We start from the raw sequence: 22549 nt of genomic DNA on the forward strand, positions 1-22549 counted from the left end.
CAGAAACAACATTCTCATTTCACTAGCTGATCATCCATTCCCAAAGGGAAAGCAGTGACTTGTTATAGTCTAGCCCTGTGTTAGTAAATTATATTGTTAAGTAATCAAATATCTTATGGAGGGAAAATATTGTTACTAGACATAACAATGAATGATGGGAGCATTATATATATATATATATATATATAGTTTAAAATATTATATACAGTTTAAAATAACTGCTTTCTAATTTTCTTTTTCCATAATGCTAGTCTAGGCTCTGGCCAACCCCTGCTGAACAGCCAAAGAGCATGCATGATATGCAATTTGATGATTTAATACTGAATAATGTAAAAAAGAGGCAATTGATATAAATTTAACTTTAAATAAAATATTGAATTATAGAAATATATGAATAATAAATTGATTTTTAAATTAAAAACATATGCATATGAAAGGAAAGACTCAACAAAATGAGTTTACTTTTTTAAAAATGATAGTTATAGTCTCACTACTACTGTTGCAAGGACATCTAAGATACTTTGGTCATTATTTACAGTATGTACTTAATGAATATTTGATAAAGCCTTTGGACGAACTCAATTTACATAACGTATGTTAATGATATGGCCACTAATAACTGTAAAGGGATTTTATATGCTATCCATCAGATACTTACAAATGGTATCTGAAGCTTAAAATTCAGTAAATATTGGTATCTATTAGAAGGAAAGTCTATTTGTTTCCTATACAACCTCCATCTACAGATTGTAATAATTTTAGAAATAATGCACGAGGTCCATTTGAGTCCAGTTAATATTCTTTATCTTAATTCTAAAACGTTCATTAAGATTGTAATTTATGATTCAGAATATTCTGATGTATTTTTTTCTCCAGACATATACACTGTGTACTTTGCTCTCCACATAGTTTTATTAGCACCAGATAGTTACACAAACATTTTAATATGTCCATCTGTGAATACAATGTACGTAGATCTGACTCCTTCCTACATTAATCTCCCTCCTCCCCACTAACTCCTCCCCAAACCATCCCCCCAAGCTCATTGTTCTACTTGCACATATTTACCCAAAGCTTTGTGACCATATTCACTTACATTCACCATCTTTGCTCACCTCCCATCTCCCAGATAAGATTTATTTTACATTTTATATTTTACAAATCCAAGATAAGTAGGACATGTTTTACATTCCTATTCTTCATATCTCTTCGTATATTAAGAAATGCAGTCAAGATGCTGAGCTATTTTCAGCCATTTGTATCCTGAACTAATAGGAACTCTTGCAGACAAATTTGAAGACTAGTTTTCCAGTACATTCTTTGTTTCCCACCTAACCCCACACTCACACCTCCAAGTGCCTTATTTCCTATTTCATGAAGTTAAAATTCATTTGGGATTCACTATGCTAGAGAGATTTCACCCATTTTAAATTTTTCTTTATTTTTTAATTAAATTTTATTGTCAAGGTGAAGTACAGAGGGGTTAGAGTTAAATATGTAAGGTAGTAACTACATTTGTTGAACATTGTTTCCCCCTCCACACATTTTTTTCTTTTTTTTTTCTTTTTTGTTGGTCGTGGGGCTTGAACTCTGGGCTTGGACACTGTCCCTCAGCTCTTCAGCTCAAGGCTAGTGCTCTACTACAGCGCCATTTCCTGTTTTCTGGCGGTTTATTGGAGATAAGAGTTTCACGGATCTTCCTGCACGGGTGGCTTTGAACCTTGATATTCAGATCTCAGCCTCCTGAGGAGCTAGGATTACAGGTGTGAGCCACCAGCGCCCGGCTTCCATACATATTCTTATGAATATATTTTGAAAAGTTTCTAGAGTAGTCTTGACACTTGCTTTATACTTCTCTTTTCCTTCCTTTTCAAAATGAATTATCTAGTTGAAATAAACAGCTTAATAGATATCATCTGCATGAAAAACTGAATGCACTACATTCAGCAACATTCAATCTTAATTATCCAGGAGAAAATTATCTAGAATTACCTTTTAAAAGCTATATATCAAGAGTTATGGAAGGATAATCCCATTATGCATGTGTGATCTCACAGTTACCTTAGGAACCCTTGTGAAGGCCAAGTGTCAAGCTCCCAACTTCTTCCAGAGGTTGAAATGTTGTATATCAAAGTTGGAAAAAACATACTTATCTGAACTGCATCCATTACCAAAGAAGGATTCTTTTCATCAATGCAATTTTTATTTATTTTTGAAAAGGTTTAGCCTTTCAAAATCATTTCTCTGTCTGCATAGATCTACAGTTTTCTCTGAATAACCAACTTGAAATATGCAAAAGAAATATGTTCAAGATGGGATATTTTGCTGTCCAACCTAAGTGTTTAGAAATGATTTTTCAAAAGCTGTTTCACTTGAATATTACCTGCCTAAGGGAAATGGCTCTTAAATGTCACCTAGAGGCATCAATTTCATAAAATCACAAGAAAATATTTTTTTACAAATAATTCTTTCTAAAACTGTATTGTAAAGATTTGGAACAAACTCAGTAGGGTCCTTTTCCCTTAATCAGAGGATATGAGAATTAACGGGTTCTGTCACTGGTGCAATAAGAAGCAGGTTTCCATACAAGCATAAACTCAAACACCTAAATATATGCCATGTGTTCTTATAAATAACTACGAAGTTTGTCTTGGATGAATTTTACAATGATTGTAGATCTTTTACTTCAATATGTTCTGAACTTCTTTACTTCTGTGACTCCTTCCCATATGTTTGGCTTTTAACTTAGACTATAATTATACAAGCCATTATCTAAGATTTCTTGATAGTTTCTGTCCTGCAACTGGTGGCTGGTAGGAAGAAGGAAAATGTGTGTATTGAATACAATATCACTTGGAAAGAGGCATTCACCATTATTAGGATAGTTAAAGAAAACCTAAGCTGGAAAGTAGTTACATCAGTAGATATAGCTCATTCAGAAAACGTTCTTGCAAAAAAAAAAAAAAAAAGAACTCAAGCACAGAACTGAGCTAAATTCTAAATGCATTAAGTTGTGGTGAAGACTTACTCAATGAGCAGGCATAACCATAGGATGGGAACCTAATATGGAGGGAAAGTATTTCTATAAAACTGAGAAGACAAGTAGTTCCTTAGACAGTGGTAAAATTTTAGTCTGAAAGGAAAGATGACCATAGTCATGTTATCTATGAAAAAGTATACATGTTGGTAATGTCACAAGGAAGAATATAGGCTATGTTCAAATTTTTAAAGATCACAATGAAGAAAAAGAAAACATTTACAGTGAAATCAATTTTGACTTGAGTTCAGTAGAGATGTTTGTATTTATGAAATTCTGAGCAATAGTAATTGCAGAAGGCATCAAGATATATTTGAAATATATCTGGAAATAAAATTTAAAATTCATGCTGTTTTTACGGAGAATATGAAAAGAGAAAGTCCCACAGACATTTTCAAGATGTTTGTCTAAACCACGGACTGCATAATATGAATGCTGGAGCCATTAGTCACACTATTTATGCATACATGCATGCACGCCTGCATACATTCATGCATCCATTCCATTCATATATATATATGGAGAGAGAGGTATAGTCAGACTATCCTCAGTTTAGTTTCAAATTTGTTGAATTTAAGCTCACACTGATTATAAAATTACTGAGTCTCAAAACTAATGGCTCAATATGAGTCCAGGCCTCTGACCTCTGTATTCTAACTGAGAAAAACCCAACTGTTAACAAAGAGGTAGAAACAATTGCCATAGTAAAGCTCAGGAGAAGGATAAATAAAAAAGCTCCTCTTGATATTCACTTAATAAACATGCTGCTTTCTGATTGTTTTCCTAGAATAATCTAACTCCTGAGGCTATCTGTAAAGAATGTTGATTTGAATTTCAAAAATTTTCCCAAAGGTGTCAAATTAAGTAACATTTTCATATACAGACATCTTTTTTGTCAAGGCAAAAGCAGGAGGAAAATAATTAAAGTGCATACTGCAATTCTTTTCCACTGGATTGCATTTCTTTGCATTTCTCAGCAAAGCTAGACAGTGTGCTTACATGTTCACTGAATTTATATAAATCTTTCCTACTCTAAACACTTGCTGAAGTGTAAACATACTATTCTGGAGAACCAGATCTGGACAGTAGATAGGCAGCAATGATAGATCTTATACAGAAACAACTGCTGCAGGGGAAAGAGATTTAAGTATAGAATGAAGGTCAATTCTGAATACAATAGGAATATTACAGATTCGTAGACTAAAAGCAGATGGTGAAGAGAAGAAGGGGAGAATTTGTATTGGTGGATAGAAAAGTTTCTAAGAGGCATCCAAGGTAGGATTCTTGCTAAGCCAACTTAATGGGACTCTTGATAAAAGTAGGCTGTGATAAAGCAAGTCTGATTTACTCCAAAATGATATGTAGAATCTGTGCTACAATGAAGTTATGTCAACCTTGTTCGTATTCAAGGACAGTGGCCAAATTTGAGCCATAATTAAAAGGAGGAATCAGGATCTTACAGTTTGAATAAAGAGGTAGACTTTGTCAATGTAAAAACAGAAGTTTTTTAAAAAATAAAAGAACTATTGTCGATTATTGTTTTAAGTTTCTTGTTTTACTTGAGTCACCATTGTCTCCTTAGAATGGAAATTCACAGGAAGAAACACTTAAAAATATAAACATCGTTATAGAAAGTCACATGCTTCACAACATTAAGAGTCATTTGGCCCATAGATTAGACACCCTATATATGACAGGGATGTAATAAGGCAGCCCTTATACATTTTGAATTTGGAGGTTGTTTATAACAAACCCAACTCCCTCTCCCTCTCCTTACCCTCACTCTCTCCCTGTTCCCCCCTCCCTTTCTCATTGTTGGTTGTGGGGCATGGGTGCTGTCCCTGAGCTCTTCAGCTCAAGGCTAGAGTTCTACCATTTTGAGCCACAGTACCATTTCCAGTTTTCTGGTGGTTAATTGGAAATAAGAGTCTCACGGGGACTTTTCCTGCCTTGGCTGGTTTTGAACCGCAATCCTCAAATCTCATCCTCCTGAGTAGCAAGGATTACAAGCATGAGCAACCGGTGCCGGGCTTCTCAACCATCTCTTAAAGGATATATGGGAAAAGTAAAAACTTTTTGAGTCCTAAGAGGCTGTGTTTGCCCATATGTGAGAAGGATAACTGAATTTTTTTTCTGGTACTGTAGAAATAGCTTATGACAAAAAGGCAAGGTTATAAATCCCGTGGTGTTAGAAGGTAGCCAGGTATGGGCATTAAGTAGGCATGCTTATATGAACCATTTTCTTTTTGACCTCTCAGCTTCAGTTACTTTTGAAAGGGCAAGGACAAGTCACCCCCATTCAGCAGGAAGTAGCCAGAACAGAGATCAACATCTCCATGTCCAGACAACAGTCAGCGAAAACTCAGAGGGGAGAAATAAAGGAAAACATTGGCAAATGGCTTCAGACCAACTTGTTCCCCTACCTAAATTAGAGGATGGTTTTAGGTATTGTCATAACCCAGGCCAGCCCTTCTATAAGCTACCACCAAGGAGAGAGTCTTGTTTATTACAAACAAGCCAATTACCTTCTTATAAATTTCTGAAAGAGATGAAAAAAGGATGGTGTGGAGGGATATACAAAACAACTGGACAATGCTTGATAAGAAATGTACTCATTATCTTGCCCATGTAATTGTAACCCCTCTGTACAGTATGTTCACAATAAAAAAAAGAATAATAAGTAAAGAGCATGTCCATGTCAAAAAAAAGAAATGTACTCATTATCTTGCCCATGTAATTGTAACCCCTCTGTACAGTATGTTCACAATAGAAAAATAAATTTTTTTTAAAAATGAAAACAGGAAAAAGCAAAACAAAACAAAAACAAACAAACAAACAAACAACCTGGTCCCTCACCATCCGGTAAGCAATCAGATCTTACTGTTCACTCTCCTAGCCTTCACTTTTTACTAAGTAAACTCTTTAAAGCTGTAAAAATAAATAAAAGAATAAGTATATCTTCAGTGGAAAAATATTTCCAATAACCAGCTATTAAACTACAGATCTCCAACACCAAAATATTGAGTGTTCTTATTTGTACCCTAATGCCTTCTTTCCTGAAAGACATTTAAAATGTAAATATATGTATTCCAAGAAAAAAATGGTACTATTTAACACCTTTTCCTCTGTATAACTTGCTGTTATTATCAAAGCGTAGTTCATGTAGTATAATTAAATTATTCCTAAACATAGATTATTTACTAGAAACTACTGAGAGTGATGAGCTATTTTGGTGAATACCGTATTGAGGAATTGATAACGTTTTAGTAAATTAAATCTATTTTTCTTTCAGCAATGACAATGCAGTTTATTAGCCATCAATTCCCGGATTATCATGACCCCACCATAGGTAAGTGAAAGACTCAACTAAAGATACCATAAATGAGTTATTGGTTAATAGTTTGATATCGATGAAAGATAAGCCTATGATTTGTACTATGAACTGTAAGACATATTCATGAAGATGTAATGTATGAAAATACAAGTGAAAAGGTAATAGTTGTGGTTAATTCTTATTATGTACATGGGCATTTTTCTCTATTCTATTGTTTATTTAGGTAAATGTGGTTGAATGCTAGTAAGTTGGTTTTAGGATCCATTCATGGATATCTAGCACTTTAAAACCTGTAGTGTAAAAATATAACTGATTAAGTGATATGTGTGTCTGATTATTTGCTTACTTAAACCATATCTGAATTTTTTAATTCTGAATTTTCTATTGCAGAATTGACCATATTAACTTTGAGGAGTTTTTAGATATACATATAATGCCATTTAACATTCTTACCACATAGACGAGGAAACTGGGAACCAAAAATTATTTATATTGGTTAGAGCTAAAATTCCAACCAGCCATGTTACTCCTCTTGTAGGTTCCCTACTACATAGTGTTGTTCAAATGTTTTTCAAAAGAAGCTCACTCTCTGTTAAAAAAATGTTTTTTAGTCAAAATTACATTAGTGAATGGGTTGAAAATGCTTAAGCAGAGTCCATCACAGTTTTCTTTAAGTAGAGATACATCAAACAAGATGCATTGTACTTGTAAACTGATTTGTTGAATGGTAACTTCTTTGTGCAGCTTTTCAAAGATAATAGAAACATAGTTTAAAATTACAAAGTTTATTTCCCATAGAGGAAATCATGTGGCTTCAGGAACCATCACAGCTGACTGCATGTCTGCAGAAGAGTGTTTCTTTATATATTACCTACCATTTAAAGGATTACCTTTGATCGATTATCATATATATATATATATATATAGAGAGAGAGAGAGAGAGAGAGAGAGAGAGAGAGAATATCCATTCATCCTTATCCACTTCAGGGAATTTGATTCAATATCTTACTTGATACATAAAGCATTATCCTATATCCTAAGCTCCTACAGTCCTTTTCTTACATCCTACATCATATTTGGTTCTACTGCTGACATAAACAAAATGTACTCTTACATAACTGATAATTTACTAGGGCCTCCTCATTAGCTAAACTGAATTAATAATATTTAAGAATAGTTGATAGGTATTTTGTTAAGTACACAAAAGTTGAATCCTCTTTCTGAATACTATTTTACATGTGGTTATTTCTAATCAGTTTTTTTTCTACAAGCCTCTATGTTCCTTTTCTAACTGTCTTGCTTCAGGAATACGGCTTTGCTTAACCTACTATGAGATGCAGAAGATGGAAAATTTCTCAGAAAAGCTCTGAATCTTTTTCTTTCTTGTTGGAAAATTCACTAATATTTATTAAATCACTAGTTAACACTTTGTTCATTATTTGTCATCATGGCTTAAGTTTTACATGTAATTCTACCTCAAACTTTGGTCTCTAGCTTACCAATACCACACTTCTAAATAGTTTGAACTGGCAGTTATTTTGAATAAGTTATACATATTCAAGAAGAAAAGATGATGATTTCTATAGAAAAACCACGAAGCACATCCATCACTTGAGATTGAACAACTATACATTTGGTATTCAAAGTATAATTTTACTTTGGAATACATAAAATAATTTGAAAAGATGACTGACAGGTTCTGATGGCTCATGCCTGAGTAGCGAAGAGGACTTCGATCTGAAGTCAGTCTAGGAAGCAAAGTCCATGAGACTCTTATTTCCAATAAACTACCCCAAAAAGCTGGATATAGAAGTGTGGCTCAAGTCATAGAGTGCCAATCTTTTGCAAACAAAGCATAGAGACAGTGCTCAAGCCTGAGTTCAAGCTGAGGGAAAGGCACAAAGAAAAAGGAAGAAGAGATAGGAAGAGGGGAGAGAAGGGAAGGAGGAAAAGAAGGAGGAGGAAGAGAAGGATGGAAGAGGGAGAGGAAAGGGGGAAAAAGGGAGAGGAGGAGGAGGAGGAGGAGGAGGAGGAGGAGGAGGAGGAGGCAGCCTGAAAATTGAAAGAGTAGCTCATTACTTTCACTCATTACTTCTCATTTCTTCATTCATTCATGGGAATATGATTCTTTATTCACTGATGGGCTATGAGCTAACAACTTTCCAACAATATCTTGCTTGAATAAGGTGAGAATCTCATTTTCACTCCTGCAATAACTCAGTCTAACTGACTTAATAACCACTCAAGAGAAAGCTCATGCTAGTACAGTTTGAACATCCCACAAATTAGAAAAGAATAGTATGTATCAAGGATATTTTTTATGACTGAGGTAGGAAATCAATACTTTCTTTTCAATCCCTATCCAGTGCTGAGATCATTCTAATGAGGATTTTTTAAAATCCTACTGGCATGAGATGCTTCCCTGAAACCCTTGATGAACTTTATATGTCTTGTTTTTCCTGTCCCTTCCTACTCAGAATAAGTTCTTTCAAATATGAACTCTCCAGTGCTCTTTCTAACAAGAAAAAAGAATTATTTGATAACATTTTTCTTCCCAAAGGAATAATTATTTTCCTTATTTACTAGTGAAAGATACAGCCAATGATTTCTTTTATAAATTCAGTAAACGTATCTATGGCATGTATATTTAAATATACTGATTCTGTTTCTCAAGTGAAAAATGTCTTTGAGCAAAATTTCAACTACATTTCAACAGTGACATTTCTGGGTAAACCAAGTTATAATTTATACTTTTAAATTAGAACTTTAATAAGCATTCAATATTGTGTCAACTGTAGCTTAAGTTTTCCATGGAAAACAGCATGAAATTAATAACATTTGACAGAACTCTTGCTTCCAGGTAGGTGGTCCGCCACTTGAGTCAAACCCAAGGTTTTTTGCTTTAGTTACTTTATACCATGCTTTGCATTTGTCCCCTGGGCTGGTCTCAGACTATGACCATTGTACCCACAGACTCCCAAACAACTTGGATCAAAGTGGTACACTACCATACCCAGCTTGCTTGTTGAGATAGTCTTACTGATTCTTTGTCCAAGCTGGCATTGAAAAGCAACACTTCTGATCTTGCTTCTTTATTATCTGAGTAGATGCATTCCACAGATAATGAAGATAATTACTCAGAAGTGAGCCACCACGCATATCACAATATTTTGACCAGTTGACTGATGATTAATTCCTCATATCAATTATCATATTAGGCATATTTAAGTACTAAATCATGAAATTCTACCAGTATATGTCTTTCACCTCTCAAAATATTCAAATTCCTATTCTTTCATCCACAGGACCTCAAAATTCAAGCTCTCAATTTAGAAAGAAGAATTAAAGCAATACACAGATATCTAGTATCTTTGAAATAGTTATTACCCATAAAAAAAGCAGCAAAGTGCTACTTGAAAAGACTTTTAGAAGGATAGAGAAGCAATGGCCCACTCTTAAAAACTGTATTCACTATAGATTAGGATGACAGCTACCTATGTTTTTGCCCTTAGGTACTCTCAGTTCTTCAGGTCAAGACCAGGGCTCTACCACTTGAGCTACAGCACCATTTCCAGTTTTCTAGTGGTTTATTGGAGATAAGAGTCTCTTGGACTTTTCCTGCCCAGGCTGGGCTTTGAACCATGATACTCAGATTTCAGACTCCTGAGTAGCTAGGATTATAGGCATGAGCCACTGACTTCCTATGCAACTTCCTATGTTTTTTTTAAAGGCCAAGAAACTTGTATTGTCTATTCTAGAGTCCAATGGGTCTTTTTGTTCTCTGTTTAGTTCATACTATTTATTTAGGCATTACCAAGGGAAGACATTTTATACTATCAATAAAATGGTGCCCATGGATGATGGCTGAGGGCTGAGTTGTATGGGTAGGTGGGTGGAGATACTGAGTGATCCAGTTCTGTGATGACCAATGAGTGTACCATTCAGAAATTAAACATATTCAAGCTCATTCAGACCTGTAGTGTACATCTGAAAATAGTAATAAAAATGATGTATGTGTGTATATAGTAATATGACTTACTAATTATCAGATGTCAAAAGGCTTTTTAATAGTTGAGAAGAATCAACAACACAATTGACTTTTCAGCAAAAGAAAAACTTAAGACATGTAAGGAAACAATCTAGGGTCGTTTGCTATGGTTTACCCTTTTAATTCCTTATAACTTGCTTGGAGTTAAAAATCTAATTATATATAAACAAAAATGAATATGAATTGCAAATGAAGTTGATAATATTTTTTCTGCACTAAAAGATGAGAAAGATGAGCCCTTTTCCTTGAAACCAAGAATGTAAAAGTCAGTTATGGGTTTTCATTTTTGGACTGTGAATTTTCATCTGAATTATCATTGAATGGTACACTCATATGTTGAGAATTGCTTCAGCCCATGTATGTAGGTAAGGAAGATAAACATGACTATAGGAACATAATTCATATCTCATGACAAAGAAATACAGAAGGAAATAATATAGAATTTCAGAGAGTTTTCTCCAGATATTCCTCACTGGATGGAACTTTCTGAACGTTGAAAGGTTGTATGTTTGGAACGTTGAAAGGTATGTATATTTTCCTATCATGTGTCAGGTACCATGTTAAATATAGCATATATAGAGATCAAACACAGAGCTTTCAAAACATGCTCATACCAGTGAGGATTATAACCAAACCATTGTGATAATTCAATGACTTCATAAAAAAGAAAAGCACAAGATGTTACAGGTACATCTCACTTATCCCAAAACACAGTGAGTAAGTTTACATCACAAGACAAAATCCTAATTATTTTCCTTCCTTGTCCACTGAGGGATTAGGGGGATCTCCTTTCTACTTAACATGGACAATGATTGAACAGTGGGTTTTGTATGATCTGAATGGGTAAACAGAATAGTATTATAAAAATTGCTAAATAATATCACATGACTTTATCCAAATTTTAGGTTTTTTTGTAGCTTTAAGACAAAGACTATTTCCTTTAAAAATTAAAAAAGACATGATAATGTCAATTATTATTTATGTGAGGTTCTTTTTACTCTTTCTGCTTTTTCCTACTTATTTAATACAAAATTGCTTGTAAATGTATAATATACAAAGCACATTGTACAAGACATTGTACAAGAAATACAAATAAAAGGTGATCAAAAATGAGCAAAAACTCTATTGAGCTTTCTTTCCATTTTATTTCATCATCTCTAAAGCCAATCTGTCATATATTATTCATCAGGAATCCAATTGTGCTTTTCTTCCTCATTGTATTATTATGATGAGATCATTATATTAATACTGCACATAATTTAGTTAAGATTACCTTAAGGACCTATTCAGTTGTTTCTTTGGGTTGCTTTTCGTGAAGAAGAAAACAGCTTTAACAACCCAGGAATCAGTTATAGCTTCATTATCACATCTACCCATATATTCATTCAGGTTTCACAGACCTCAAATATTAATAAAGCCACCAAGTTTCTAGCTATTCTTAGATATCCTATTTTTAAGGAATGTGCTTTTGTAATTTAGTCAACTGTAAATGCTTTCACTCTTATAGTGTTTTAGACTTCAATTTCACTTACGAGACATGAATACTGCATAATACACCTATCTGAAAGATTTATATTCTCTCTGAGCAATTGGTAAGGACTGTAACAATCTTTACAGGAACAGAATAAAATGCCATACATAGTCTTCTTGGATGATTTGGGATGTTAGAAAAAAACAGGAACTTAAGTGCCAAAGTGTATCAAGACTTTGAACAAGTCATCTACAGAGTTTTTGTGTCCAGTGACTGTTAATGTAGGCACTGCTATATGTTTAAGCCAGTGAGAGACAAATGTAGCACATTAACTTTATATTTCTCAAGCTATGCATTTAGACAAATAGTCCAGTTTGTATCAAGCTAAAATAGTCTGCTTAGCAATGAAAATATGCAAAAAGGGTCAGCTAGTGTCACTAGAAAAATCTCTGTTCAAATGTAAATGATCAGAAGGGGTTGGTAATGCCCATAGCCATTAGGAAACATTTACATATTAGCATAGATTAATGTAATCAATTATTCAAAAGAGTGAACACAGAGCTGTGGTCTACAGAGCAGTACTGAAAATGCAGTTAAGAAATAAAGAGAAGAGAAGATATTGTTACTAGGTAAAATAAGTGCCATGATATAATTCTTGAAGGCAGTTAAGGATTATAAGTACAACTTTATGTTATATTTATTAATGACCTTGTCATGTATGAACCTATTATAATAGAAGGTTAATTACTGTGGAACCAAGTAGATTGGAAACTAAATTTTAACCTTATACTAGTCCCTGATGTTCAGTACAGACTCATTGTGTAACACACTGTTGTCAGCCACACTGGTATCCCTTCAGTTATTTTAAAAAATATTTTTATTATCTCTAGTAGTTGTACAAACAGCTGCTATTCACCGAAGCAGTTTATATATACAGTGTGTCATGAATAATTTTCATCTCTTTCACCACTCTCACCCACCACTCTCAACCTACCCCTTCCCTAACTTAGCTTAATTTTAGGTTATGCATAGAATATTTTTGCCATTTAACAAAGCAGTTTATGTATACAATGCATCTTGATTTCTGTCACCACTTCAACATCTTCACTCCCCTTCCCTTGTATTTCTCAATTCTGTGGTATATACAATAAATTCTTAACTATACTTTCTATCTTTCCCCTTTCATTGTCCCTTTAGCCCTACCCTCTTGCAAGTACCCATTTCCTGGGGCTTAGTTTGTTGGGCTTTGACAGTTTTTTTTTAAAATTATATTCTATTTGTGCTCTCCACAGACTCTATTACACTTCAGTTAAGTCATTTGTAATCCTTTATTTATTTGTAGATTTACAGGTACCTTCTAGTTACAACAAGTGAGAGAAAACATGCCACCTATGTTCCTCTAGGTCTGGCTTACATAGGGTAATAATTTTTTTCCAAGTTTTTCCATTTCTTATAAATGGCACAATATCATTCTTTCTGATGGATGATGATATGCCACATTTTCCTGATCCTTTCATCTATTGAGGGATTATCTTGGCAGATTCTGTATCTTGGTTTTGGCAAATAATAATGCTTCAGTGAACATGGTTGTGCTAGTAGCTTTAGTGTGACCTTGTTTGTGCTGTGTTGGGTAAATGCCCAGGATTGGAATTGCTGGGTCATAGGGTAGTTCTTATGCTAAGTTTCTTTTTTTTTCTTTTTTTAAAGAAACTCTATACTTCTTTCCAAAGTTGTTGAAACAGCTTACATCCCACCAACAGTTTAATAGACCTCCCTTTTGGCCACATTCATGCCTGTGCCACACATATACTTCCCTGCTAACATACCTTCCGGTCCTTGATTATCACTTTATCTAACAATTTCTTTTGGATCCTTTAGACCTTAATTTTTCCCCAATCTCCTCAGAGAGGACTTTCAACACATTTCCTAGCTACTCAAAAACATGAACACACACACACACACACACACACACACACACACACAGCATAAAGATTTATCCCTGAATTATCACATGGCTAGTGTAAGAAATATTTATCAAATTACAAATTTAAAATAGTAGATCTTTGTTTTTTATTTTCTGTGTGAGATCCAGAATCCATTGCAGCATGGAATATGTTTGTTTTTTGTTTTGTTGTTTTTTTTTAATTATACATGTGAGTCAACATAGGGCATGGTTTACAAAGAAGAAGTAAAACATTTGTTGAATGACTTTAGTGTCAAGATTCAATTTTATCTGGGATAAATTTGTATGATCACACAATTTTAAATCCACTGACCCTATATAATTTGATGTAGTACTATAAATGCCACCAGGATTAAACCCAATTTTTTGTATTTTTCTGAAGCTGCATTGGGCAGCTAAGCATGACCATGCAATCTGGTCTCACTTTCAGTGTATTAAGCTTGGTCTCCAATGGATTTTAATGATCCCTGGCAAATACACTCTGGTCATATTCTGCTCCCTTTCATTCTCCTAATGAAGAAACATATCTTTCCATAGTCACATTTTCATTGATGGTGCCTTACAAATATGGGAATTTTTTCACTAAGAAGCTATTTTCCCCCACCCAGAAGGTAATTATCTCCACTACTTGGAGTCCATATTTGGTGTCTCTACTTTTTCACTGCCCATATTTTTATGTAAATGTTTTTGTTCCATGGTTTGAGTTCAACAGAACCCACCCTACTCTCACATTCAGGAATCTTATTTCCACACATCATTTTTCTTTTTCTTAATGGATATTTCCCAATCATTATAGAATCATGCTGTTATTTTGTGCACCCTAAGCAGTAAAAATAGATAGATAGATAGATAGATAAATGAGTTCCTTTTATTTGGTATTTTTCTCCTATGAGTGCCATTGAAATTTCTTACAGCTTTCTTGTGAAACTCCTGAAAGAGTTGCTTGTATCAAAAGATTCTAATTCCCCTTCTATCTTCTTCAATCAACTCTAGCTATCTTTTCAAACCTATTACTCTACTGAAAGTATTTTATCAACATCACTTTGACTCCTTGGGGACTAGCCAATATCAATTTTCTTCTTACAGTTTTGACCTACAGTCACATTAGATATGGTCTACTGCTTTTGGAGTGTATCCAGTTGTTGTTGTGTTTTTTTTTCCATTTGCAATCTAGAATACTATACTCTTGTTTTTCCTCTCCCTTCTGTAATTTCTCCTCCCAATCCTATTTCTTCATCTCAGATACCTCTCTTAAATCCCAAGCTTAAATAGTCAACCTATATTTAGATGACCCTAATCTAGGCTGATTATCATTATTTTTTCCATAAACATGTTTGATGTATTATTTTTCTTATATCTGGGTTTATACCATCCCTTTTGGATACGTACATTTAAAATTTTTCTCTTTTCAAAGCTTCTCACTTCACACAAGATATTGTCAAGAAATTCTCTTGGTTTTACATTAGTGAAGAGAGGAAGGAGAGATGCAAATATAAAAACATGATGCATATTCAACAAAATTAGCAAAATCAAGGGAAGGGGTATTGTTGGGAGGGATGGGGGAGATATAACAGGACTGACATTGATTAACATTCATTGTATTAATAAATTACTGCTCATGACAACCACTTAGTGCAGGTACTTAATTATAAAGATAAAATTTTTAAAAATCTCCAAAATACCTCCATTTCTCCAATCTATCATCTGATTATGAACCAGCAAAATTTCCAGCTGAGGTTACTGCTACAGCTTTTAAGGAGTGTCCTTCATTCTTCTCTTGTTCAAATGCTTGGTTTATATGTACCACCAAGAGAGAACAGTTTTTCCTTTGTCACTATTGAGTTTTGAACTCGGGTTCTTATACTTAAAAAATATTTTCTTGTAAAAATGCTGTATAGAATAGTTACAGTTACATCAGTAAGGTAATTAGGACATTTCTCATTGGGCATTGTTACCCCATCCTTGGTTTTTCTCCCACTATCCCTTCCCTTCCTTACCTCTCCCACTCCGCCTCCTTCAGCCCTGCTAAAGAAGGTTCATTTTCAACATAATATCATTGTTGCAATGGGTCATCCTGTGTCCTTGTTTCAGCAGTTTGTTATTCCCATTCCCCTCCCCAAATTAAATAAATATATATACAAGATGCAGGGCACCAAAATCAAATACAGTGACCACAGGGATATACCATAGGAGGAAAAACATACAAAAGAAACAAAGAAAGAAATCCCATAATACATTAAAAACAACAACAAAGGAAAACCTCTTGTGTCCATATCTTGGGGTTCATTCAATTTAACATCATCTTATATGGTCATATGTACATAGCTTTTTAAGTTTTATTGCTCATCTGATAAGATGTTAGGAAATAATCTTGCACCTTTTCCTGGATTAATCATTCATTTTTGGCCCTCTAACACTTTAGCCATTATCTCCAATGCAGTTTTTTGGTTGGTAATTTGAAGACAACAGTCTCTAAGACTTTTGTGCTCAGGTTGGCTTGAGCCTGGATCCTTAAATATCAACCTCCTGAATAACTAAGATTACAGACATGCGCCACAGGTGCTAGACAGAGTGAACTTTGTGTATGTGCTGATGCTTGGGCTTGAACTCAGAGACTGGGTACTATCCCTCAGCTTTGAGGGTTTTTTTCCTCAAAACTAGATTTATTAGTTGAGCCACAGCTCAGCTTCTGCTTTGTTGGTAGTGAAATGGAAAGTGGAGTCTCACAAGCTGTCCTGCCTGACCTAGCTTTGATGTGTGATCCTCAGATCTCAGCCTCCTGAATAGCTAGGATTATAGACATGAGCCACCAGAACCCAGCAGAGTGAACCTGTTAAGGCTAAATCAGATTATGTCATTCAAGTCACAACAATTTGCTCCCTCATTTTTTTCTAACTTACAACTGCCAAAAAGGTATGAAGAAAAGTTTGGGTGAGTACCTCCATGTTGGACTAGTTACCTTGGTTGATCTCAAACCACAAATAATTAATGTCTCCAAAAATGACATACTTCACTCATCTGACTTTATTTCTTCTCCATATTCTTTTCTATGCTTTTGATTTTATTCTCAATTGTTTTGTTGTTCACAGAATTACCCAGTGATTTCTTATCTTAGCAGATTTTCACTTGACTTTCCTCTTCCTAGAATACTCTTTCCACAGATATCCACCAAGCTCACCAGATTACCTCCTCAACTCTGTTTCCATTCAGGCTCACAATGAACATTACCTAAACTCATAATTACATTCACCCTCTGCTATTTGTTCTTCCATAGCACATACCACTCTCTTACCTTATCTTTCATTAAAGGAAATCTAAATACTGTATTACTAGTTTAAGTATCCTAAAAATGTAGATCAGTGTGAGGTTTGTAGCAGATAATCAATAAATTGATGAGTGAGTGACTGAAGTACTTACTGGCCCATCATTGTTGAACAAATTAACATATATGGCTGACCTTTCCTTCATCGATAAAAACAAAATGGATGATATTTGTTCTCATCAGCATTATGTGAAATAAGATAGGTGTAATTGCTTCACACCCTGGATGAGAAGAATATTATCATTTCCTTAGGAAGAATCAATTGAACATGAAGATAATGGGAAAAAATGAAAGCTGTGAGGAACAAGTCTATGTTTCATGCTTTTTCTGTGAAGTTCCAGAAAGTTTATCCATAGAGGATGGGGCAAAAAGAATATCAATTTACTGACCTAACAAAAATCTGGAATTATTTAAAACATTCATTATTAGCATAATTTTTCCATTGACCAAATCGCATATAAAGGCAAACTGTATATAAAAGGCAAAATTAAAAATCCCTGATTCAATTTGCTATCTGAATGTCTTTCAGGAAGCTTGGTATAAACAGGGTATTGTCCTTATGACAGATGCTGTATATGTAAATAGCAAAGTAGCCTGTTAAATGTAGAATGCGTTAATGGAAGTTACGAAAACTGATAATTTAATAATGCTAGACTAAAAAGGCATGGCATTTTCGTCAAGACTGTCCTGCCCTGCACTAAAGAAGGCAAAGCATCCTCCTTAACTCCAAAATGTACAAGTGTTAGAAAAATCTTGGCAATAACTGAAAGAAAAGTTTCTGATTCTCAGCATTCATGCTGAACCAATTTCCTTTAAAATTAGACATTATTTATTTATGCAAACATAATCTTGTTTCTGTTGAGTTCTGTAGGTCAGGATAATTATGATTCTTTCAGGTTGGTTTACCTAGAAATGTTCCGAATCACGTGCATGCTCTTATTTAATAAGTAATTAGTAAGCCTCTAACATGTACCAAACATATTTTCTGGATCTATGCTATAGCCATAGGGAAAACAGAACACTTGCCCTCACAAAAATTATATTTCAAAGTGAATAGAACTATTATTCATCTGTAAATGTATAATGTCAAAAAGTTAATTTAAGTTGAATTTTATTATATGTATTTAATTTGTGGTCACTTTCATGTACAGCTAATTGTTTACTGGCTTACTTGCCATGACTTAAAAAATGTTCTTATTTCTCTGAGAATAAGAAAGATATTAGCTTGACTACAGAATAAAGTGAAAGGACTGGAAAGGAACTTATGCAAATGAGTAATCTGAAATTTCACCAGTATTACTGCCATAGCCCCATGGCCTGTGAGGTAATTTCTACCTCTTTCCCTGAATCTAGCAATTCCTAAGATGTCTCAACCATTTATAGTGAAGACAGTTTGAGGGAGGAGGGTTCAGGGTGAAAAGAGATGTGGATTTGCTTTTGCAAAATTATTAAAATAATTTGCTTGGTGTCTACCATTCTAGGGAAACTCTTACTAAGAGTTCAAGGTGTAACAAAAAGATTAAAATTGTTATCTTCTAAACCTAGTAACATTATAGACCACTATATGATTCTTACAGTATGCATAAATCTGTGCAAGTATATCATTTCATCATTACTCATATTGGTATTATTGATTCAGTGTAAATAGCATGAGTCTTTTACACTCAAATGAGAGTCCTAACTACCTTCAAGTTGGAAATCCGATGAATATGGCTACATATATGATGTCCAACATGTAATTTTTTGAAGTAATTATCATTAGGTAGTTAAACAGCAAAGGTACCATTTAACAAACCAGTTTATAAATATAGTATATTTTGATCAATATCACCCCTTTCAACATTCTCAGTCATCCCTCCCCTATTCACCCTTTCTTTCCCTTCACTCTTCTTAATGTTGTAGGATATATACACTGTTTTTTTTTTTTTTTTTTTGTCAAGCATGGGGACTGAACACTGGGCCTGAGCACTGTCCCTCAGCTCAGCTCAAGGCTAGCACGCTACCACTGGAGCCATTGCACCATCTTCAGCTTTTTCTGATTATGTGGTGCTGAGGAATATAATCCAAGGCCTCATGCATGCAAGCCAAGCACTCTACCACTGAGCCATGTTCCTAGCCCTACACGGGGTTCTTGCCTGAACTTTCCCCCTCCTCTTTATTTCTTTACCTGAAAAACTGCAAAAAATACTTTTATCTATCACAGGAGGCTGCTCTGAGGAGTAATAGGGCTAAGTGATGTGAAGAGTTTGGCATAGAACCTGAGACACTATAATCATGTCATCATTCTAAGTACTAACTCCTAATGCTAAGCAAATAATAAAAATGCTGTAATAATTATTCACTTTGCAGAATTTTCAGATAACACTACAGATATTGAAATTTTCAGTTTTGTTGTTGAATATGTTTAGTAAACAGTTACAATTACCTGTGGTCAGCTGGATAGACATGTATATTCTATTGTTTCATGCTGCTATTGGTGGTTTGAGGAAAACAGTTTGGGACAACAGAAATATCCTTTAGCATCTTTGTTAGTTATTCAGTGATTATAATTAGTGGGCCTTTTCAGAAAAGTCGAGTGACTCATTATTATATGTTGTCTTTTTCTTCTCCATAGTTTGTTTTCTTAAAGGCATCTTTAGTATTCTTTTGGCTCTTAGTGAGATAATTATGTAAACAATGGGAATAAGGAAATGGTATGCAACCCTACAGGATTACTTACTAATTGACCACCCTACAGGATTACTTACTAATTGACCAGTTGTTGAGAAAGGTAGTTTATGATAGGGAAGCTATATTAAGTATATCTGAAAAATGTATCTTATAAAAATGTATCTTATAAAATGTAGATTTTCTGCATTTTGTGCAGCATTTTTTAAAGAGGAAGGAATAAGATATTCTACTCCAAAACACATTCAGAATTGTAATATGCACCTTGGTATTTTCAATCATTTTGAGTAATTTAGATCAGTTTATCCAGTGTCATATGTTTAGAAATTCATTCATAGACTTAAATGCCAAATCCCTTTTGTTTGACCCCAAATTCAGAGCTTTTAAAAATTGCCTTTTAACTTATAGGCAAATTCCTAATAATAGCCATAGTTGGTTTCTCTTAGGGTTTTTTTTTGTTTTTAACTTAACTAATGTAATTTTAACCACTGCATTTCTTAGTGATCAAAGAAGAAATCATTTGACATTTCAACCATAATTATCCATATCAGCAAATATTTACTAAACAGGAAGTAAAAACATATAAACATTTAGAAATAGTTGGTCAAAATTATGCAAATGATCAAATTAAATATGTCAGTTGCCCAAGTCTGATTACTTAGTTTTTTTTATTACAGATAAAACCATAATATGTATTTTCCTTCATATAAAAAGAGCTAATTCTCTTTAGCATAGAATAATTTGTGAATTCAGAAATATGGAGCTGGTATGCTGTGATCACCACTATGGGAAATTAAATATAACGTATATTTATTTATAACTTAGGTAATAGTATATTCTGCACAAAAATAACCTATATAGAAAAGTTTTATATTTTTAGAAAAAATTTATATTAAATGTCAATAGAAAGTAGATAAAAATTAGTCAAATCATTATCTGCAAGTTTATCCAATCTGAGACTTTGTTTTTATATGTTACAATAATGCCAGCTAAGCCTTCTTAGAAACAAAGCAGAACTCTTTGGAAGTTAAAACTACTTATGTGCAATATCATTTTGAAAACTATCAAGGAGGATACTCATATATATATATATATATATTTAAGTTAAAATTGAAAATAAATCTTATTATACATAATTTATAAAGGTCAAATTATTTAGGGTTAAAATGATGCAAGTACCCTACCACTGAGCTAGAACATATGATCCCATAGTCAAATTTTTAATTGCCATCTATAAACCTACAGCCCCCAAAGTATACATTTTGTGTAAATGAAAATATATGTCAAGTTCATTTTTCGCCATAATGCCTTGTACAACTTTGGCAGGGGTGGGGGGGCGGGCCTAGGCAGAGGTGGGGATAGGGTAGGGAGATGGAAAGGGATGGGAAGGGGAAACAAAGGAAGAGGCAACAATGCTTGATAAGAAATGTACTCATTATCTTGTCCATGTAATTGTAACTCCTCTGTATGGTATTTTCACAATTAAAAAAAGAAAGAACCAAGAATAAAAAAAAGAAAGAAAATATATTTTTAAACTTCTGAACCTATATACCCAAATGTCTATTTGGCAGTTCTATTTAATGTCCTGAGCATATCTTCAATTTTACCATTTCAGATTAAATTCATCCAAATTGTTTCTCTTATAGCAATCTTTGTGTCAGTGAATGAAACTAACGTTTGTCTGGAAATTCAAGCTGCAAAACTGGGTGTATCCCCATCTACTGTTATTCTCTATAGACCACAATCATATCATCATTGACCTGTTTAAACCTATCTCTGGAATACCTTTCAAGCTTATTTCACTACCGTAGCTGCTACAAATCAATAGTTCACCACACAGTAACCACTCACATAACCAATAATCCTAAAGCAGAGTCTACTGTCAGCAACTCAGGATCAACTCTTTCACAACACATACATCATAACACTCTATAACTTTAATTTTCCCTGTTATTCTTTATATTCTGAATGCTAGATAAGAGTTCCTAAATATTTGTGTTCTATTTTGTAATAATTATATAAATTCAATTATATAGCTTGTATTATTCTACATCTGGCATTTCTATACAAACCATATGATATTACATATGCATCACATACAGCTATAAAATCTTTAATTTTTGCTTCTTTATAATATGGTACTGTACAGATAAATTCATTTAATTGCTACTTATGTTTATACACATAGATGACAGAGGATAGATACATAGTTAAACAATAGAATGGGAAATCTTCCATATAATCCAACATTTTCTTTCTAATATATGAACCCAGTGATATTGTTTAAAAATTTATAGAATATTCAGACTCATTCCTGAAATTTTACTTTGTGTTTATCACTCAACATTTTTTTTTCTTTCCAGTTCTGGGGCCTGGGTGCTTTTCCTAAGGTTCTACGCTCACGTCTACCACTCTACTACGTAAGCCACAGCTCCTTCAAGGTTTTCTTTGGGTCATTGGAGAGTCTCCTGGGCCTTCCCATGTGGGATAACTTTGAACTATGTTCTTTAGATCTCAGCTTGTGCCTCTAGCACCTGGCTCTAACACATTGTTATCTTTGACCTTATTTCTACTTTCTTATTTTCCTTGAGTTCTTGTTCAAACTTCCTATCAACTTGAGGTCTTGTTTCTAGATGTTACTTATCATAATTAAATTTGTGAAAGCAATTTTTACATTCAATTATTTTTTAAACTTAAGAGAGTAATA

At 33.9% G+C, this 22549-nt stretch overlaps 1 protein-coding gene across 1 annotated transcript in view; it reads left to right on the forward strand.

Moving 5' to 3' along the window:
- Rit2 (Ras-like without CAAX 2) overlaps positions 1-22549 on the forward strand; it is a 310909-nt gene that overhangs the window by 58155 nt on the left and 230205 nt on the right. Inside the window, exon 2 of the mRNA XM_013014873.1 lies at positions 6330-6386. Coding sequence (XP_012870327.1) covers positions 6330-6386 — 57 coding nt within the window. The remainder of the gene's footprint in view (positions 1-6329; positions 6387-22549) is intronic.

The sequence above is a fragment of the Dipodomys ordii genome, unplaced genomic scaffold, assembly GCF_000151885.1.
Source record: "Dipodomys ordii isolate 6190 unplaced genomic scaffold, Dord_2.0 Scaffold25, whole genome shotgun sequence".
Classification (NCBI taxonomy): Eukaryota; Metazoa; Chordata; class Mammalia; order Rodentia; family Heteromyidae; genus Dipodomys; species Dipodomys ordii.